Source organism: Arvicanthis niloticus, chromosome 24 (genome assembly GCF_011762505.2).
Source record: "Arvicanthis niloticus isolate mArvNil1 chromosome 24, mArvNil1.pat.X, whole genome shotgun sequence".
Classification (NCBI taxonomy): Eukaryota; Metazoa; Chordata; class Mammalia; order Rodentia; family Muridae; genus Arvicanthis; species Arvicanthis niloticus.
In genome coordinates this window covers 18,313,135-18,334,314 of record NC_133432.1, presented here as the reverse complement: position 1 = coordinate 18,334,314, position 21,180 = coordinate 18,313,135, and the positions used below count along the sequence as shown (strand labels likewise).

Genomic DNA, 21,180 nt, shown 5'->3' with positions numbered 1-21,180 from the left:
TCAAGTGTTACATCAGTCAGAATAGATCAGCTTCTGTGGCAGTAACAAGTCACTTCCAAATCACACTGCAACAGGACAAAAAAAACCTGCGTACTTGTCCTCCTGCCTCCCGAGGTCAGCAGGAAGCTCCTTTCCACACAGCAACTTGGGTGATCCTAGGAGGTTGGAACCTGATTCTTTAGACTTGTGCATTTGCCACAATAAACCCTTTGATAATTTCATAAATATATAAAAGGTATCTTTTTTATTGGATATTTTATTTATTTACATTTCAAATGTTATCCCTTTCCTGGTTTCCCCTTCGCAAACACCCATCCCATCCCTCCTCCCTCTGCCTCTATGAGGGTGCTCCCCCACCCACCCACCCACTCCCACCTCACCGCCTTGGCATTCCCCTTACACTGGGGCATTGAGCCTTCACAGGACCAAGGGCCTCTCCTCCCATTGATGAAAGATAAGGCCATCCTCTGCTACATATGCAACTGGAGCCATGGGTCCCTCCATGTGTACTCTTTGGTTGGTGGTTTAGTCCCTGGGAGCTCTGGGGGGTCTGGTTGGTGGATATTGTTGTTCTTCCTATGGGATACTCTAACAGTGGCCACATTCCCGATGGAAAAATGGCTCCCTCTCTCAGGATTCATCAACTACAAATAATTCCTCAGCCAGGAATGGGGTCTCATAGTCCCCTTCCCTGTTCATGCTGGAATGTCCTCTGGCTTGATATTGTGCAGGTAACCTTACTTAGCTCCTGGGGGGGGGGGGTGATGTGTTCATCAGCCATGTCCTGGCCAGAGGACAGAATTTCACAGCTCTTCTCTGCATCCTCTGGCTCTTGCATTCTTCCTTCTTCTCTTCCCAATATTTCCAGAGCCTTGTAGGGGATCACTATTGATGTCCCCTTTAGGGCTGAGCACTCGGCCTCCCACTCCCAGCACTCCGAACAGTTGTGCATTTCTATGTGGACTGTTTGTTACCTACTGCAATCAGAAGCCTCCTTCACCAAGGGTAAGGGGATTGACAACAGCCCTGATTACCATTTTGCCAGCAAAGTGGAGTCAGGGAGACGGCTATCATTTTTCACAATTGATAATAACGCATGTAACTCCAAAGGAAGCATCTATAGGATGGAGCTAGCAAGGTGGCACAGTGTAGAAAGGGCTTGCAGCCAAGCCTGACAATTTGAGTTTGATTCCTGGGTTCTGCATAGTAGAAATAGAGAACAAATTCTTAAAAGTTATCCTCTGACCTCCACATGTGGACATGGCATATGTGCCCACTCCACACATTATCTCTGTCTCTGTCTGTCTCTGTCTGTCTCTGTCTCTGTCTCTGTCTCTGTCTCTGTCTCTCTCTCTCTCTCTCTCTCTCTCTCTCTCATTCCCCCCCCCCCACTCTGTGTTCATTTTTCATGGGACCAAGAATCTTCTCTCCCACCTATGCCCAACAAGGTCATCCTCTCCTATATATACCGATGGAGTCATGGGTCCCTCTTTATGTGCTCCCAGGCTGGTGGTTTAGACCCTGGAGGGCTCTGGTTGTTTGGTATTGTTGCTTTCCTCCTGGGGTCACAAACCCTTTCTGCTCCTTCAGTCTTCTTTCTAATTTCTCCATTGGGAAACCCTTGATCATATCATAGCATCGTCCTCTGAATGTGTCAGTCTCTGGCAGACCTCTAAGGAGACAGCTATATCATGTTCTTGACAGCATGCACTTCCAGCCATCCACATCAGTGTCTAGCTTAGGTGACTGTACATGGGATGGATACCCAGGTGGAATGGTCTCCAGATGTCCCCTTCTTCAGTTTCTGTCCCATGTTTTGTTTCCATATTTGCTCCCTTGAGCATTTTTGTTACTCGTTCTAAGTAGAACTGAGGCATCCCCTCTTGGTCCTCCTTCATGAGCTTCCTGTGGTCTATGGGTTGAGTCTTCGCTATCCCAAGCTTTTGGGCTAACATCCGCTTAACAGTGAGTAAATGCCACGTGTGTTCTTTTGTGTTTGGGTTAACTCACTCAGGATGATAATTTCTAGATCCATCCATTTACCTAAAAATTTCTCGAATTCATTATTTTTAATAGCTGAGTAATACTCCATTGTGTAAATGTACCACATTTTTTGTATCCATTCCTCTGTTGAGGGACATCTTGGTTCTTTCCAGCTTCTGGCTATTATAAATAAGGCTGCTATGAACATAGTGGAGCATATGTCCTTATTATACGTTGAAGCATCTTCTGGGTATATGCCCAGGAGTGGTATAGCTGGATCCTCGGGTAATGCTATGTCCAGTTTTCTGAGGAACTGCCAGACTGATTTCCAGAGTGGTTATACCAGCTTGCAATCCCACCAACAATGGAGGAGTGTTCCTCTTTCTCCGCATCCTCGCCAGCATCTACTATCACCTGAGTTTTTGATCTTAGCCATTCTGACTGGTGTGAGGTGGTATCTCAGGGTTGTTTTGATTTGCATTTCCCTGATAATTTCCCTGTCTCATCTGGTAGTGTGAAGGTTGCAGGGTCAGTACTCACAAGGCTCTTATGAGGATGCTGGGTACATAGTTAGATTTCAGACACAGTGTTATGAATTCACTCCATCACTGCTCCCATTACATCCTTCCTACAAAATCCAGGAATTGACAAAAATGGCCCCTGGCAGCTGGCGCTTATCAACATTTGGCTTCCTGCACCCAGGTGAAAGACCAGGCCCTTTGCAGGGAGGCAGGAAGAGACATCTGCACATTCAGGTCACAGATCATTTGGGGATTAGGTAATGGACAATATGTTTGTTCTTTCAGGAGGCAGAGATCCTGAACACGGCCATTCTCACTGGGAAGACAGTGGCTGTCCCTGTGAAGGTGATCTCGGTAGAGGAAGATGGCACAGTACAAGGTCTGTCAGACTCGGTGGAGTGCAGGTCATCAGATGAAGACGTGGTTAAGGCAAGTGGATAATTCCTCACCCATTCGGAAACCCATAGTTACACAGGCATGGGTGTTTATCCTCAGATGGGATCTGTGGGGTCTGCAGGGTTCCTCCCATTCTGGTTTTCCTGCAGTTTAAATCAGAAGTGTCTCCCAGCCCAAAGCCAAATAGGGTACACACTGCTATAACCCATGCCTGGGCTGTGAGACGTTTCTTCTGTGCCTTTGTCACCGACATGGTTTTTATTCCCCTAGACCCAAGGTGGCAGAGGGATTCGATACCACCCCCTAACCCAAGACTGATAACAGAGGTTTCTTCCCACCCACTTGGGCTGTAAAGGTATAGAAAAGAGAGTCAGGACCTGGACTGGATACATGCAGCCATGCTTCATGATGCATTTACAGCCAGATGGCTTGTGTGAAATCGATAAAGACATAAAGTTTATGATTACAACCAACTTTGATTTACAAAACCAGCCACCGGAGAGAGGAGTTGACTCCCAACCCCTGGCCCTCCCACACGATTGTACAAGAGCGAAGGACATCACACACTATGCCCATCCCTTTGTTCCCGTTCCCCAACTCCATTCTTCCTCCCAAGCTCTTCTTTCTCTTTTGAAATTGAAAACAAAAATGATCCAAGGCAAAAAGCATGCTGGGAGAAGCCTGAGGGTGAGGACTCCAGTCTGGCTGTGCCAGGAATCTCTCAGCAAGGTTCCAGACAGCAGGATGGAGTGAAGTTTTATAGCTGCCATGACCCACTCCATGGTCAGAGCCGTAGTGACAGGTGTCTCATTGCATCCTCAGGATGAACAAGGATGGTGAGGGAGGTTTCTAGACCTTCCTAGGCTTCCTTCTTACTGTATCCAGAAAGAATAGCACGTAACACCCCAGGGCTTCTGAACAAGGGTTGCTGTAGCCTACCTGCTCAGAAGGGAACCTCCAGTGAACAAGCATCTCTAGCGACTTGGGAAGCAATCAATAAACACAAATGGAATCATTGCTCAGGGCTAGTGTCTGCTCAGGATGCCAGGACCACCGGGAGGCACACTTACCCAGAGTTGGGAGAAGATAAATCTGCAGGAGACTGACACGGTAGTGTGGTACTTTATATAACACGCCAGCCACTCCAACCTACTTCGGAGAACCTTCTTTACAACACACAGCCAATCCTTCAGTGTCTCTGGGCCAACGGCTGACTCATTTTTGATTTCTCTCTCTGGCTCTCACATCCAATCTTCTACAAACCTCTTGGGGATTCCTTTCCACACATTCACAGTCAACAGGTCTTCTCTGGGATGGGTCCCAGCCTAGTCTAGGACACTGGGTTCTAGATCAAGTAAGTGACTTTCTCCTCTCCGTCGAATACTTTCCCATGCCCACATCCCTTCACCACCTCTGTTTCAATCCAGCAGCCAGGATGGTCAGAGACAACCCAACAGAATCACTCAAATACCACTCGCTAGCTTCTAGCTCAGACTACGCAGGCTGTGCACCTCACAACCTCAGTCTAGTTATACACCCTTGCCATCCATCCTTCCAGACACCTAGAGTCTCTGTGCTTTGTTTGTGGCCAAGAACCCCGTTGGCCACCTCTGTATCTATTGCCCTCCTAAATGACTATGTGGTCTGAGCCTTTACTTAACCTCCCACAGAGTTCGTTGCTCCCTAGGATTTGTGACGTTGTCATGGATACCCAGCACTGCCTTTCCCACCTGCTAACCGTTTTTATTAATCTATAAATATATAATGAAACGCATGCCTATGTACCACATGACACGTTTAGTTATTTATGTATATGTGTTTACGTGTATATACCACTATGTTTAGTGTTTGACTTCCCTCGTCAGAATACCATCTCCACGAGGGGAAGATGCTCCAATTCATTCTGTTTCTTGTTATGATCTCATCACTTACAAGACCTGACCCATCACGAATGGTCCACACATCCTTGCAAGGCCAATGAGTGAAGGACACAGCTGCTCCTCCAGTGGTGCTGGAGGTACCCCCTGACAACCCATTGTTTCCAAACAGCCAGCTGGGGTAACGCTCTCAGCAAGAAATCATGAGTGGGTCAGAGGGGGTCAGTGCTAGCTGTCCTAGGCTCTTGAGTGCCCAAGGCAGACCCAGAGGCTCACAGATCCAAGCCCTGAGAACCACAGACCTGTTGCTCCAGGCTTTAGAAGCCAGAGACTCAAACTGTCAGGACTCAGCTTGGAGGCTTCTTCCTCTGGGCAGCTGGTATAACCCTCAGCTTGCTGCTGCAGCAGCAGCAGCAGACACTGCCTGCTCGTGTCACGAATCTCACGTCCCTAAGATCCTCCTCAGCTTCTGCAGAGGTGATGCTGTGGCTCTTGGACCTGGGGTGTCTGACACCCCGGGCCCATAAGGCTCACCAGTTCTCTGAAAACTGCCCGACAACAGAGCCTGCTGTTTCTCATCTTCACAGCCTTCCTGCCTTCCTTCAACCTTGGCTCTCTCCGCTTCACCTCCTCTCTACTTCTGCCATCCCATGTGGCCTCCACTGCCTCTGCTTCCCACCATTTCTACCCCAGACACTCTAGAACTCTGAAGTCACCTCTTGTTGCTGTTGCTGCTGCTGCCGCCACTGCCCTCAGCACCTCTTCCCTCCTACTACCTCTCCACCACACCATCTACACTTTGTAGACAAAAAAATCCCACTTAGAAAAAAACTTTGAGCCTAACGTTGCAACACCAGGGGCATCATAGGATAGGCTCTCCCAACTGACTGGAAGAGTGAGCCCAACCTTCTTATATAAACAAAGAGAAACTGAGGTGTGTGCCATCCACAAGCCTTCTGCTGGGTACCACAAAGAGGACTCCCTCTGGTGCTCCTCTGGCCTGGGTGGGAATGACTACTGAGCTTAACTGAAGCTTGGGACAGCAGAAAGCTCTTGCTTAAGCTGCCTAAACAGCTGTGCCTGGGACAGCACCCCCCTGGAGCTGGAATTGGCACCTTGGCAGCAAGCAACTGTGGTTGCTATGTAGCTTCCTCAAGCTATCTTGCAGTGTCCAAAGCAGCCTGGCTGTAATGAAAACTGACCTCTAAGCTGCTCAGTTGACAGTCCTCTGCTGAAACGAGCCATCCATGGCACCAAGAAGGGGGTCTGACAGCTGTCAGTCAGGGAGCCAAATCAACACAGCCTCCAACATCTTATTATTAGCTTATCTAAAGGAATTATAATTATATTAAAATATATATTTAAATAAATATTTATTTATAGATATATTACATATTATACACCAAATATATTAATTTGTACAACACTTAAATATAATGTTTATTTGCATATATAATTTATTTGTAAATATATGCATATAAATTTACATCTATATTTATATGTAAGTATACATATAAATTAATATATGTGAATGAATATTATATTTAAATAAATTTATTTTAAAGGGAATAAATAAATTAGATTATTTAAAGGAAAAAAATAAGCATTAAAAGGTTCCTACCATGAGGACCTATCCTTGGTATTACCAGTGCTATGACAATGTTCAACAGCACACTACTCTTAAATAAGAATCCCTAGGGAAGTGGCTTCATTTCATCTGTCTCACCATCATTAAGTCAAGAACATCTTGAGTTAAAGCATATTTAGTACCATTAACCTGAACAGCATACCCTGCCCTGTCTGCTGGAGCATTTGCATCAATCCATAGTTGGGCACAACCTTGGAACACAAGCTCTATCTGATGAAAGTATTCAATATTTCATGGAACATTGGCTACCTTATAAAATAAATGTACCAACTAAACAGTGCCCTGTGGGAAAGGAGTTATATACCGTGTGACAGCTGACCAGGAAGCCACACAGCATCCATAGAGTACCATGTCACATACTGCCAGCCCAAGGGAAAAAAATCAAAATTAACATTCAAAGTAATATTTCTATCAGGTATGCATCGCTTCCCCACTGTCATATAGTCAACGAATTCTAAGTCAGAGCATCCTCCAGTTTGACCATCTGTAATAACAAACAAGAGATAGTTCATGCAATCACAAAACAGCCCTCAAGGGAAGGACTTAAACTAAGACAGAAAGGACACTATGTTAGTGACTGTGGCAAAATGCCTGACCAAAGGGACATAAGGAAGGCTTATTACAACTCACGCCATAAAAGTACAGTCTACAATGGTGGAGAAATCTTGGTGACACAAGTTGGTCACATTGCATGCACAGTCGGGAAGCAGCAAGATGAGTTCTGGGGCTCAGCAGCATGGAGTTAGTTCTGCACACATCCAAAGTTGGTTTTCTCACTGTAATTATCCCAGGCTGGAAATCCCTTCATGGATAAGCCTATTGGCCTGACTCCTAGGTAATTTTAGATCCTGCCATATCTTTTATTTTAGTGTGTGTGTGTGTGTGTGTGTGTGTGTGTGTGTGTGTGTGTGTCTGTCAGAGGACAACTTGCAGGAGTTAGTTCTCTCCTTCTACCATTTGAGTTACTAAGAAAAAACCTCAGGTCATCAGGCTTGGGGACAACCATCTTTACCTGCATCTCACCAGCGTGACAGTCAATATTAATCAGTCTGCCAAACAAATGGGATAATAAGAATATTACAAAGAGAGGACACAGCATTAAGCTGCTCAGGGCACACTGGGTATCTGCAGCCTGCATCAATCACCAGTGAGTCCAGATGACCAGCCAGCACTGGGTCCTCCTGACTCGGTCATTGGCTCAGAGACAGACAGATTACCCAATCCAAGCAGGTGAGATACAGCCTTGAGATTCTGGGATGAGCCTAGAGAAGGAAGGGCCTTCTATCCCTTTACTGTTGAGAGTGACTCCTGAGTCACTCACAAAGATGCAGAGGACACAAGGGGAAAAAATGGTGAATTCTGTGCTCTGTTTCACATCCATCAACAATCTTTGTGGCTGACCCATGATGCAATGTTCCAGTCTCCCTAACCTCTCCAGCTGCTACTGGGCCACTTTCTACATCACAGATGGTTGACAGTCACCTGGAACACATAGTGCTTTGGTGTCATTTGGGTTCCTTGGAGGGGCATCAACCCATCTGTTCAGGCTCTGGGAAACTTTGGGGTAGACACGCCTTCTCCTTTTGATGTCTCGATACTTTATCTTCATTAGTTTCCTTCCAGCCTCAGACAGAGATCCGATAGGCTCCAGTGTCGCCCCCCCCCCCAAGCACATCAGAGCCTCCTAGTGGGAAATCCATAGTCAAACTGACTCCTAATGCTTTGTAAATCACACAGGGCTCCCCGTTATCACCCCATTATCTCCTTGGACATGGCCTTCAAGGATGCCTGGGGTTTATTTTTTTATAAAGCATGGATTTCCTAGAAGTAGTTCTGATATTAACAATAACATCCAATGTGACTCTCAGGGGCTGGAAACCATGGAACATTATCCCACCCACCATGCTAACTAATTCATTCTCTCTCTCTCTCTCTCTCTCTCTCTCTCTCTCTCTCTCTCTCTCTCTCTCTTTCTCTCCCTCTCTCTCCCTCTCCCTCTCTCCCCCTCCCTCTCCCTCTCTCCCTCTCCTGTTCTCTCTCTCCCTCCTTCTCTTTCTCCTTTTTTCTCTCTCTCACATACATACACAACACAATACAACACACACACACATAATGTCATAGACTACCAGTTCTCAGTCTCCCTAATGACCCTTCAATATAGTTTCTCATGTTGTGGCGACCTCCCCCCAACCATAAAATTATTTTTGTTTCTACTCCATAACGGTAATTTTGCTACCATTATGAATAATGATGTAAATATCTGGTATGCAGAATGTCTGACATGTAAACCCCCAAAGGGGTCACAACCCATGGACTGAGAACCACTGTTAGAGATGATAGAAAGGGTGAGAGTCAGAGCTACTAAAGTACATTCTAGAGTGAGTATAGAGATGTATTACCAGATATGCATTCTCCCTGCATCCCTTCCTCTCTCGAATCCTTCCACTCAGTCTCATTTTTCTTCTTTCTACTTCACTTTTCCATCTGTATGGTTTTCATAGTATGGAAAGGTGCCTCTTTCCTAGCATGTGGGCAGGGAGGTCAGAGGCAACTTGAGGGTATCTGTTCTTTCCTTCCACATTTTGGGTCCCAGGAATCCAACTCTGGCTGCCAGGTTTACTGACAAGAGCCTTAAGTGGCTGAGCCATCTTTGCTGACTTCTATTCTTTCCAAAGCTGCCCACCCTCCTCGGTACCTCCAAGCAAGCTCACAGTCAACAGGAATAAGTGTGCCTTCCAGAACATTTCTGTATAAAGCCCTGGAGTGTGTTCTGATTATCGCTATTTAGGTTACCTCTTATCCTTTAGCAAATCAGGGCATCCTAGGGATTCCGCCAAACACCACATGTTCCAAACTGCATCATCCCAAAGACACGTTTAGAGTTGGAACCCCTGGGCAGATCTCTGAATGCAGCCCCCCAAAGTAAAGCAGTATAATCAGAAAGTCTCCCTGCAGTCGCTCAGTGGGGGATGGATTTGGGGACTAGGAGAGTCTCAACAGAATCTAGGAAGCAACATGTAAGGCAACTGAGCGTGGGAAGCCAGCCAATGGGAGCTCACCATCTCCTTTAACAGCCTGCATCACTATAGGTTCAAGGATTCACTTCCAGCATGGACAGCCCTGCTCACTAAATGTCTCTTGTTACCAGCAAAGAAAGGCCAGCTCCAGCCAGTCCCAACTGGGCACAGTCCACACTCAGTCATGTCAGAACAGCTTAGAGTCATCAGGCCCACCCTGGTTTCTCCACGGAGATGTTCACCAGCAGGAGACTATGCAATAATGCTGTAATAGTCTCCCAAGGCAGGTGGGCCTATGCAGACATCTTTTTCCAACAAGGGCAACCCACTGCTGCAAAGCAAGAAGTGCAGTCCTGGGAACTGGAGCAGGTTACTTAACACAGGCCAACTAAGCACCTGTGGGAATAGGAAGGGGCGGGGATTTCAGGAGAGTGCTCAGTACCCTCAGTAGGTGCTTTGGAGTTGGGATTCAAAGAGCCAGCTTGTCTGTGCAGTAGCCTTGTTCCCGGGGAGAAGAAGAACATGGGGTGCCAGCCCGCTGAAAGGATTTCGCTCTCAAACATCCAACTGGACTTCCAATCATCTGCACAGCCACAGAGATGCCACCAGGAGGGACTGAGCTCATTAGTGTCTTCTCAGTTGGAAGGCTCTGTACTCCTCTTCTGTCCCCACTGCAGCCCCTCCTTAACTCTCCAACCAGAGATGGGGCAGCGGATGGGTTTTGTGTCTCTCTGAGAGCGCCCGCTGCCTCCTTTGAAGACCTCCTCTGTCTTCAGCAGCAAGGAACACAGGGGAAAAGGTCAGAGGGATGGCTAATCTACATTTACACATGAATGTGATGCTGGACACATTGATGCAGAAGATGAATGGCTCTCAAAGTCTTCCAGAAGTGATAATTTTGTCTGACATCCTTGTAGACAATCTTCCATCCATCCAGGCAAAGGACATTTATTAATTCTTTGAGAACTGTATATATTTTGATCATATTTACTCCCCAACTCCTTCTTTTAGCCCCTCCCAGATCCATATCCACCTCCCTATTCCCAACTTCCTGTCTTCTTTTATGTTCTTTTAATTCAACACTTTTTCTGCCCAAGTTTGTGCTGTTCACATACATATATGTGGGTATGTGGCCATCCAATGGAGTCTGGTTGACCTACCAGAACCCCACCCTTAAAGAAAAGTGACTCTTCCTCCCACAAGAGTCATCAATTGTAAAACACTGCTCAGTTAGGGCATGAGAGAGCATAACCCCGTTCCCTACAAGTTGGTATGTTGACTGGCTTGATCTTGTGAAGGCTATCACAGGTGCTGAGCTGCAGGCATGTAGTGGTCCAGTCATGTCCAGAAGATACTGATTAGCCATGGTCCTCCTGACTTCTACCTCTTACAATCTGATCCTTGTTTCAAGGTGGTCCCTGAGTCTTAAAGGGAGGCTGATAAAGATGTCCCTTTTCTGTCTCTGCTGACACTTATACCCTGCTGTTTAACCAGTTGTGGGTTTCTGCATTAATGACCACCCACTGTGCAAAGAAACTTCTCTGATGAGGTCTGAGTGCTGTGCTAATCTGTGGGGGAGAGGATATAAATTTAGAGACACTTTGACACTACATACACTAAATGTGTGTGTGTGTGTGTGTGTGTGTGTGTGTGTGTGTGTGTGTGTCCGTGTTTCCAAGTACACATGTGTGCATGTAGACATCTGTGTGAAGGCCAGAGATCAATGTCACATGCTATGCCTTGTTTCTTGAGGCAGAGGCTCTTACTAGGACCCAGATCTTACAAAGCTGGTAGGCAAGCTGGCCATTGGAGCCCCAAAGGCCCACCTGTCCTCACTTCCCCAGTGACAAGTATAGGCCACCATACATACATATCTGTTTACATAAGTGCTGCAGGGCAGGGAGCTATATCTCCATCAATAAGGGGTGGCCATTTTTAAAAAGCCCTGGGTACTCCAATGCAACCTGTGGCAACCAGCAGGGAGGATCACCCACTGGACATAAGAGTCCACCAAGCTTGTCTCCCTCCTGTTCAGGAGAGACTCAGCAGGTACAGTAAGTGGAAGGTTAGGAGGGGGAAAATGAGCTATGTCATTCAAGTTTGCACATTGCTGGATTCTGTTCGCACTTGAATCCTGGCATCCCATGAGGACACTAAATGGAGATACAGCTCTCAGGAGTGACCTAATAACACTGGATTGTTTTACTCGCTCAATGGGAAGAACACATTTTCTCCCCATATTGTGACCCATTTGAGGCTCTTTCTTTCCCTGCACCTACCTGGCAATTGGTTTCTAAATTTCATGTGCAATTGCAGAACTGCTGGTTGGCCATTTGACCCAGATCTTGTGGCAAATAAAGGGAGAAAAAAGATGTCAATAAAATAATGAAGACAGACATAGTGGCAGTTTAATTGCTGGGAAGTTACTTTATAGCAGATAAGCGTCTCCTGTTTTATCCTCACAACCACACCACAAAATAGTTCTTGTTTTCATTCTTGTATTTCCTATAAGAAATCTGGAGCTTAGACAGGTGTTAATACATCTCAGAGATGAGCGTACTGTCATGGTCCCCACTTCTAAAATGGGCAATGGTTCTTATATTTCTAATAGGGAAACGGAGGCTCAGAAGGGTTTTGCTACATCTCAGAGATGATGTTACTTTCATGGTCCCCATTCCTAAACTGGGTATTGGAAAACCACGTTTGCCAAGGAATGAAACTTGCATCATTTGTTGTGGATTTAATGTGAACTTTCCCCCTGTAGGGTCATGTTATTGAACATCTGGTCTCACAGATAGTGTCCTATCATAGAAGGCTATGGGACCTTTCAAAGGTGGAGCCTCATTGGGGTAGATGGGTCACTAGGTCAGACCTTGAAGGTTTTTATAGCCTAACCCCAGGGCCTGGAAAAATGGCTCAGTGGGCAAGAGCATTTGCTCATCTTGCAGAGAACCAGAGTCCAGTTCCCAGCATGCACCTCAGAAGGCTCATCACCACCTGAAACCCCAGCTCCAGGGCATCTGACACCCTCTTGTGGCCTCTATGGCACCTGCATGCTGTAGACTAACATACACAGACAGACAAACACACTTAGACATCAGTAAATAATAAATGCCTAAGAAAAAACAAGACAAAGCAAAATATAGGCCAGTTCCACTTCCTGGTCCCTCTCTGCTTCTTGATTCTGGACGCAATGTGACCAGTTGCTTCCCATTCCTACTGTCATGCCTTCTGCACTGTAACAGAACGTGTCTCCTCAAACCATGAGCCAGAATAAACCCCCAGTTGCTAAAATTGATTCTTGTCAGATATTTGATCGTCCACAGTGCGAAAGGACACAATCCAGCCCTGCGTTTGCTGTCATCTCTGCTGCTCTTATGCTGTGATGACAGAAATGACGTGAGACACATTTAAAGTACAAAGTTTACTATCCTTAAAAAGTTTGTCCTGAATCATGGCCAATACCAGAGAAAGCTGGGAAGCAGCAGCAATGGTAGAAACTATATCCTCTGAGCCAAATTTCGACGCAGTTCTCCATGGTAAATATTTGCTAACCCGACTCTAGGACTCTGAGGGAATGCTATCTCCTGGGACGGGGTTCATTTCAACAGCACACCCGAGGCCCCACTCCCCACCAAAAAGACTCTGCCACAGATACTGCAGTCCACTCAGTAAGACCTCAGGCCAATGGGTGTCCCAGTTAGGGTTTTTAACTGCTGTGATAAAATGTTCTGACCAAAAGCAACTTGGGTAGAAATGGAATTATTCAGCCTACATAGTCCAGTGAGGGAAGTTGGGACAGGAACTGAACCAGAGACCGTGGAGAAATGTTACTTAATGGTTTACTCCCCATGGCTTGCTCAGCCGGCTTTCTAATACAATTCAGGACCACATGCCCAGGAGTGGCACCACCTACCGTAAGCTGGGCCCTCCCACAGTAAAAGAACACCCCATAGGCCATTCTGATGGAGTTGGTTCTTCAGTTGAGGTTCTTTTTTTCCAGATGACCTACCTTGTGTCAAAATAATAATAATAATAATAATAATAATAATAATAATAACAGCCAACATAATAGGTTAAATAGTTATCATTCCCTGAAATTTCTTTTTTGAAGTGTGTTTGTTCCTTTATAAGACCAAATGCCTCAATTCTTAGAAATATGTTTCTCTCCTCAATAATCAAAATCAAGACAATCAGAGATCTCACCTTCTTGGGAAATATGGAAGCACAGAAAATGAGATAAAGTAAGTCATAAATAGCCTAACCGTTCCCTACATTCTAAATTACCCTAGAACAGTGTCCACAGAGACAAACTTTACACACAGCATGCCTCTCGGTACTATCTAGATGGTACCTCCCGGTACCATACAGATGGTACACATCACCAGTCACATGGATACGAAGCTACAGCCTGTGGAGCATGTGGTCACAGATTTGACAGTCCTCAACATCACCAGCCATGAGCCTGTGAGATGAAACCTTTCCGCCATCTGGGACCTAGAAAGAAGCCACATCACCTCCACTATAGAATTTATCACGGGGATTTCAGAGACTATTAAGGCCAGGTATATCAGGCTAAAAGAACACCAAAAGCAGGTGAATATTTACATGCATTAACATGAAAGGGAGCGGTGGAGGCTGCAGCCAGCCACAGAGTGCGCCCTCCTATGACGTTCAACCCTACTGTATCTCATGTGACCATGCAAGGTGAAGACATGCTTCACAGCGAGGGCTCTTCATTGAATGAACCAGACTTAAATCCTGGCTGTGGGGCTAGGGGGATGACCTAATGGGTAGAGTGCTTACTGAACAAGCACAAGGACCTGAGTTCAATCCCCCAGCACCCGTGTACCTGGAGGAACAAGCCTATGATCCTAGAGCTGAGAAAATGGATATAGGAGGATCCTTGGATCTTGCTGGTCAGCCAGACTAGCTGATCTAGTAAGCTCCAGGTTCAGTGAAAGACCCTCTCTCAAAAATTCATGTGGAGAGCAATTGAGGAAGACACTCGGCGTCTACCTCTATCCCCTCTCCATACAAACGTGAACACACACACATAAATCAAAGAAATTCTAGCGCTGTCATTTATAAATGACAATAACCAGGGTGCAATGACTAAACTCATTGTGCCTCCCTTTTTTTTTTCCTTTTGCCTTTTAGCATGGATATGATTGTCATGACAAATTTAGATTTTGCCTCATATTGGAAAATGAATCTGTTAGTTACTTCGATTGCTTGTAAATTCACTCCTAGGTGAGAGCATGCCTTTAGCAATGTTCTTAATTACAAACCTGTCTGCACAAATTCTTCCTAGGTTTAATTATTTAGGACTAGGATATATGTGGTCAAGGTGAAATGGACACATGAATTTTCTATGAGCCTTTCCTCTGGCGTATTGGTGGCTTTTGATTGGACACACTGCCTCCAACGCTGTTCCCAACCCAGGATTCAGAGGAATCATTTAAAACCATGGGCCAAGGGATAATGAGAGGGCTCAAAGGGTAAAGGTACTTGCTGTCAAACCTCATGATCCCTGCACCCTAGATGGTGGAATGAGTGGACTGACTCTTGAAAGCTGTCTTCCAGCCAGCTTTCACATATACATACATACACACATGCACATGTATGCGTGCACACTTGTATGTAATAGAGAATGTTTAAAATAATTAATTAATTAAAGCCTGGATCATGTTAGTTCTCTACTTGTGTGGCTTCCCAATTCCATCAAGGTAAATTTTAATATTAATAATTGAAGTCAAATGACTTGCAAGTGTCCCTGGGGCTCACCCTGTCTCCCATATACTTTCCTGGCTTCTCTGACATCACTTCCTTTGCTGTCTGTGCAGCACTTACTGCACTTCCTGATAGATCTGATGCCTCCAAGGCAATGCTCCCGAGTCCTAGCCTCCAAGCACTTTTCTTTACAGATTCTCCTGGGCCTCGTGCTATGTATGCTGCCTATCTGCATCTCTTAGGAAAGGGGTCTTAGCTAAGAAATCGCAAGGACACTGAAGGTCAACCCTGATGCCCATCACACAGAGGGCAACATTATACGGCTTTTCACAAATGACGTTATCCTCTCCTTGTTCCAGTGAGGAGATGCCCATACACCTCCTATAAAGCAGATTTTCCCCAAGCCTCCATATTAAAAAGAGAGTTATTCCAGAGGTGGCCAGCGGGAAATGACATAAGAGGTTGAAGAACTGAATAGATGGCCGATGTTTAAAAATGTGCTATATCTATAACTTCTTGCTTATCCAAGTTGGCAGGAATGAGACATCTGCAGAGATGATTCCCTGCCCAGAAAGAGCAGACCTGAGCTTTCTGGGAGAGACAGAAATGACTCTCAAACCTCCCTCATATGGTTTGTCTTCTCCATATGTGATGGTTTGTATATGCACAGCCCAGGGAGTGGCACTATTAGATGTGACCCTGTTGACATAGGTGTGTCACTGTGGGTGTAGGATTTAAGGCCTTTGTCCTAGCTGCCTAGAAGCCAGTATTCTCCTAGCAGCCTTCAGATGAAGATGTAGAACTCTCAGCTTCTCCAGCACCATGCCTGCCTGGATGCTGTCATACTCCCACCTTGATGATAATGGCCTGAACCTGTAAGCCAGCCCCAATTAAATGTTGTCCTTAGAAGAGTTGCCTTGGTCATGGTGTCTGTAAACAGCAATAAAGCCCTAAGACACCATGACAGGGAAACAATAGGAGAGTGAATTGGGTTGTTGCTGGAATTTCCAACTCCAACAAGCCCATTTAAAAAATCTGGTTATTATAATTATAAGCCATAAGCCTAGATTGGGCAAATCTAATACTGTACTTACTTATTCCCCAGCTATAAGATCCCTTGCTACTTTCAGTGGTTCTGTTCCATCATGGCTTCTTCCTCCATCCTCTCTCCTTCCCCTCTCATACCCTTCTGCCTCTCTACCTGCCCCCACTCTCAAATCTCCAGTCCCACCTTTCCCCTCCATTTCACAATTACAGGCTCGAGCCTTTATTGACCAGTTAAAATGGAGAGAAGGTCCACACGAGATCCCCTGAGTGCATGATGGGCTGCTCCTCAGGGGCAGCCCCCCTTGAGGAAGCAGAATTAACATCAGAATACAAACAGCATCAGGACCACCCACAACAGGTTTCTTGGGCAGTTTGGATAGAACGAGAACAGGCTGTGGGTAGGTAAGAAGGCCCAGCTAGTGAGGATTGTGAACCTGCCTCCAAGGCACACACATACTCCAGCTAACCAAAGTTTGAGTCGAATGATCATATCATAAACACCATCAAGAACTTCAACTGAGATTTTTTTTTTCAGGGAATGAGCCTTTCCTCAGACTTAGGTGTCAAGTGAACTACGGCCTTGCTGTGTATAGCATGACCCATTTCTAGTGGATCAAGCTTGGACCCATCTATATGATTTGAGATAATTACATACTGTGGCATGTGTTATTCATCTAGTCTCGCTAATGGCCTGAGACATGGCAGATCCTTGATAGTAATTATATTTTGAATGAATGAACATGGTGAATGACTAAATAAGCACATGTTTGATTAGAACTTAAATTCATCAGGCTGGGAAGGTAACTCAGTAGGTAAAAGCCCTTGCCACGAAGAATACTGAACACAACATTCACACAAAGATACATGAGCCCCAGTGTTCCTGTGATAAGATGGAAGGCAGAGAGAAGAGAGTCTAGCAGCTTGGTATACTCAGAAGTAAAGAGCCCCTGTCTCAAATAATGTAGAAGGCAAGAACAAATATCCAAAGTTGACCTCTAATCTCCACACATTTGCCTTAGCAGGTATTGTTGCATATGTGCATGCATATATTCTCATTCTCTCTCTCTCTCTCTCTCTCTCTCTCTCTCTCTCTCTCTCTCTCTCTCTCTCTCTCATCACGTGCACACATAAAAAAAATTAAAAATAAAAGTTTAAAGCTTCTAATTCATGTCCAGTGATTTAGAAAGAACCAGAGCCCTCGTTTCTTTCCTTGGTGTCTCTGATAACAGTCTCTCGAGACTCACACGCATGAGTAATGTTTAATGGGTTGCTTTCATAAATCTCAGATGTGTCATTTGTCAAATGCTCTGGAGCCAGTGAGCAAGATACACCTGTTGAAACAAGTGTTTATTGACGAGTACCCCCTGCTGGCATCCCAGAGTCAAGTGTAATATCTTCCAGGCTCTTTCTGATTCTCTTCCACCTCTAGGCTGTATGAACTTCATAGTCTTTCAACAGCAAACAGTGCTGGTAATGTAGACAAAATACCATATGGACCAGAGCTATGCTAGGGCAGGTGTTCTACTCTGTACATCATATGAGATGTGTACATTTAATGTGCACAAAAGGAAATGTTGTGTGTCATGGATAGAAAGCTTGTCATGAGCACAGATCTGCTGTAAGTTTCTTCCCTGGAAATTCAATGTTAGGGGGAAAAAAAGCTTTCTGAATCATGACCTAGGACTGAGAGTCCCTGCTGGTACTAAAATGAGGCCTGGAGCTACTACCTTCCATATCATGTTTAGGGTATACCTGTGTGTATAACATACCTGCTGTGACTCAAACCCCTGAGTATGGCAGGAAATCTCATTAATTAGACAGTGGTGGATAATTAGTATGCAGCCAGTGGCATGTTTCCCTCTTCTGATACGCTGGAGCTAAAATTAATCAGGGAAATGATGACAAGAGGGTGATGTGTGTAACTCTGAGTTAGAGGCTTTGCTCATGCAATGAGGCATTTTGCATTGTTGGTTTTTCATGTCTATCTGTCTTATAGAATAGCTGCAGAATCTTGATTTTAATTTTAGGGTGACATAGAAAAGCATCTGCCATCTTCTCCCAGGGGAAGGTCTGAGAGAGAGAGAGAGAGAGAGAGAGAGAGAGAGAGAGAGAGAGAGAGAGAGAGAGAGGTGCTCTGAGGCTTAATGAGTGCTTGAGAATGAGATGGGTGTCATGCTGTGGAAGTTGACATTTGTCGTCAACTTGATACAACCTACAGTCATCTGGGAAGAGAGAACCTCAATTCAAGAGACGCTGGGTCAGACTAGCTTGTGGATGTTGACAATAAGAGATTGTCTTGAGTAGAGGGGCTGGAGAGATGGCTCTGAGGTTAAGAGCACAGTCTGCTCTTCCAGAGGACCTGGGTTCAATTCCTAGCAATGACATGGCAGGCCACCACTGTCTGTAAATACAGTTCTGGGGGATCCAATACCTTAATACAGACTACACATGCATGCAAAATACCAATGCACATAAAATAAACAAAATGAATAAACTGTTTTTTTAAAAGACAATATAAGAGATTGTCTTTGGTAATGATGATACATAAGATCCCAGCCCATTATGGGTGGCACTATTCCCTAGAAAGATGAGGCTAGCCTGTGGGGGCGGGAGGAAACAGCTCAGCATGAGACAGTGAGCAAGCCATCAATCATCAGTCCTCGATGGTTTCTGCTCCAAATTCCTGTACTGATTTCCCTCAATGATGGAGTATAACCTGAAAGTAAACCAAAACAAACCCATTCCTCTCCAAGTTGCTTTTTGTGGGATGGTTTTATCACAGCCACAGGAAGGAAACACTATAAGTAAATGCAGAAAGGACAGATTCTGTGCTTTGAAGGAAAAAGTTTTAGACAATGGAAAGCCATGTGCTCTGAATCCTAGTCAAGACCCATTTATGGAGTCTTGGGCATCACTGATCATGACCTGTGCTGGTTGGTTTTAACTGTCAAGTTGCCACAACCTAGAGTCACTAGAGAAGAGAGTCTCTGTTGATATGTTGTCTAGATCAGATTGGCCTATGTTCATATCTGTAAAATGGCTTGATTGTTAATTGGCTCAGCCCACAGTGGGCAGAACCATTCCCTAGACAGAGAATCCTGAACTATATAAGAGAGGAGAAAGCTAGATGGGAGCAAGCAAGGAAGATGTGTTTATTGCTCTCTGCATTTGACTGTTACTTGCTTGAGTTTCTGCCTTCATTCCTTCCAGTGACAGAATTCTAAGACAAATAAACCTTTTTCTCTATTAAGTTACCTTTGGTCAGGGTGTTTTATCACAGAAATGGAAACAAAACTAGAATGCCACCCATAACCCAGGAAGGTGGGCCCAAGGGATTACTTCAGCAGATGTCATTAGCAGGGCAGAGCAGGGAGGCTCCTGTACAAGGTAATACACAGGCCGTAGGAAAGAACAGAGTGGAAATGCCCAAACTTTCTGCAGACGCCCAGTTTGGGAGACACTGTAAAAACTCATAGAGAGTCCAAAAGGAAAGCCCCGCTGTGTTCATTATTTTTCTTGTTGTGTTAAAACACCTGACATGAAACAACATAATTGGGTTCATTCCAGCTCAGAGTTCAAGGGTGTAGTATACCATGGTGGTGAAGGCACAGTTCTTGAGCCTTCCAGGGAGAAATGTGATACGGGCATCCCATTTAGGTCTGAGCACTCTCCGTCCTCTGCTCACATTTCTAGAATGCATGCAAAGATTGCATCTAGAAGTGTTAAGAATTTAGTTTTCATCTTTAATTGATTGTATTCTGAACATTCATAAAATATTAGTATTGTACAAAGTCAGTTCTGAGAAAGTGCACTCGTCCTTTTAGTATTGGATTTGTAATCACTATGCTGAGTTAACGAGTAAGGACAAGAATGCCGGCTCCCACAGAAATCACCCCTGTCCCATTTTGGTTCTTTCGTGGTTCTGTGTTGCAGAAGAAACAGGGGCATAGATAGGTTGGGTGGGAGCCACAGTGTGCATCCAGGCCAGGGTTGGCCTGTCCATCACAAATAACATGGCTCTCTCTCTCTCTCTCTCTCTCTCTCTCTCTCTCTCTCTCTCTCTCTCCCTCTCTCTCTCTCTGAGCCAGGAAATAAAGACAGAGAGCAGGAAGTGAAGCCATGTGAAGTCAGGCTGTTTTTAGAGACAGAAAGGATGCTCTGTTATTAGAGATACAGAAGAGAGAAGCCTGGCTGGCTCTGTGGAACCTGTCTGGTCCCCTTTGCACACTGGAAGTCAAAGGAGCAGTGCCATGTCAGCTATGAGGATCATTGTCCCTGCCCTGCAGAGGGAAGGCAAAGTAGTACAGCACACAGAGTGAGTCTTGTGGCTGTCAGCTGCAGAAGCAGGACCTGAGCTGCAAAGGCTCCTGGTAAGCTGTGTGCCCACCTGAATGGTAACTATGCAATGCTTTTGTATGTTGCATTGATGACAGGTGGATAGACACCTACCCATGAACAGCCTAGGGCACCTACAGCAGGGTCCTACACATTTCAGACCCCAGCAGGACGAAAGCAGCTCGGGGCTGTGTTCCGCTTCTTCGTCAAGGCCCTCTGGCAGGTCTGCAGGACTGTGGGGTGCCAGCTAAGTTTAGAGGTTTCCCAGAATGTTGTCAGAGTGAAAGAGCTTCATGGAAGTGAGGCTTCATGCAGGGCCTCCAGATCCTGTCAGAAGATCCATATAAGCAAAGCTGCCTGAACGCTGAGATGAGAAGAAAATTGGATGGAGGATGAAAAGATAGGTACATAGATACATAAACAGATGGGTGGATAGATGGATGACAGAGATGGGCAAACAGATAATGGTGATGAATAGGTAGATAAGAGACAGAGGAATAGATGATAGATAGATAGATAGATAGATAGATAGATAGATAGATAGATAGATGATAGATAAGAGAAAGAGAAAGGATAGATGGATAAACAGAAAGACAGAGACAGGCAGACCTATAGAAAATAGA

General features: G+C 45.3%; 1 protein-coding gene across 1 annotated transcript in view; it reads left to right on the top strand.

The window, feature by feature from the left end:
• Tmem132d (transmembrane protein 132D) overlaps nucleotides 1-21,180 on the top strand; it is a 625,150-nt gene that overhangs the window by 540,142 nt on the left and 63,828 nt on the right. The window contains exon 5 of the mRNA XM_076922979.1: nucleotides 2,790-2,933. Within this exon, the coding sequence (XP_076779094.1) occupies nucleotides 2,790-2,933 (144 nt within the window). The remainder of the gene's footprint in view (nucleotides 1-2,789; nucleotides 2,934-21,180) is intronic.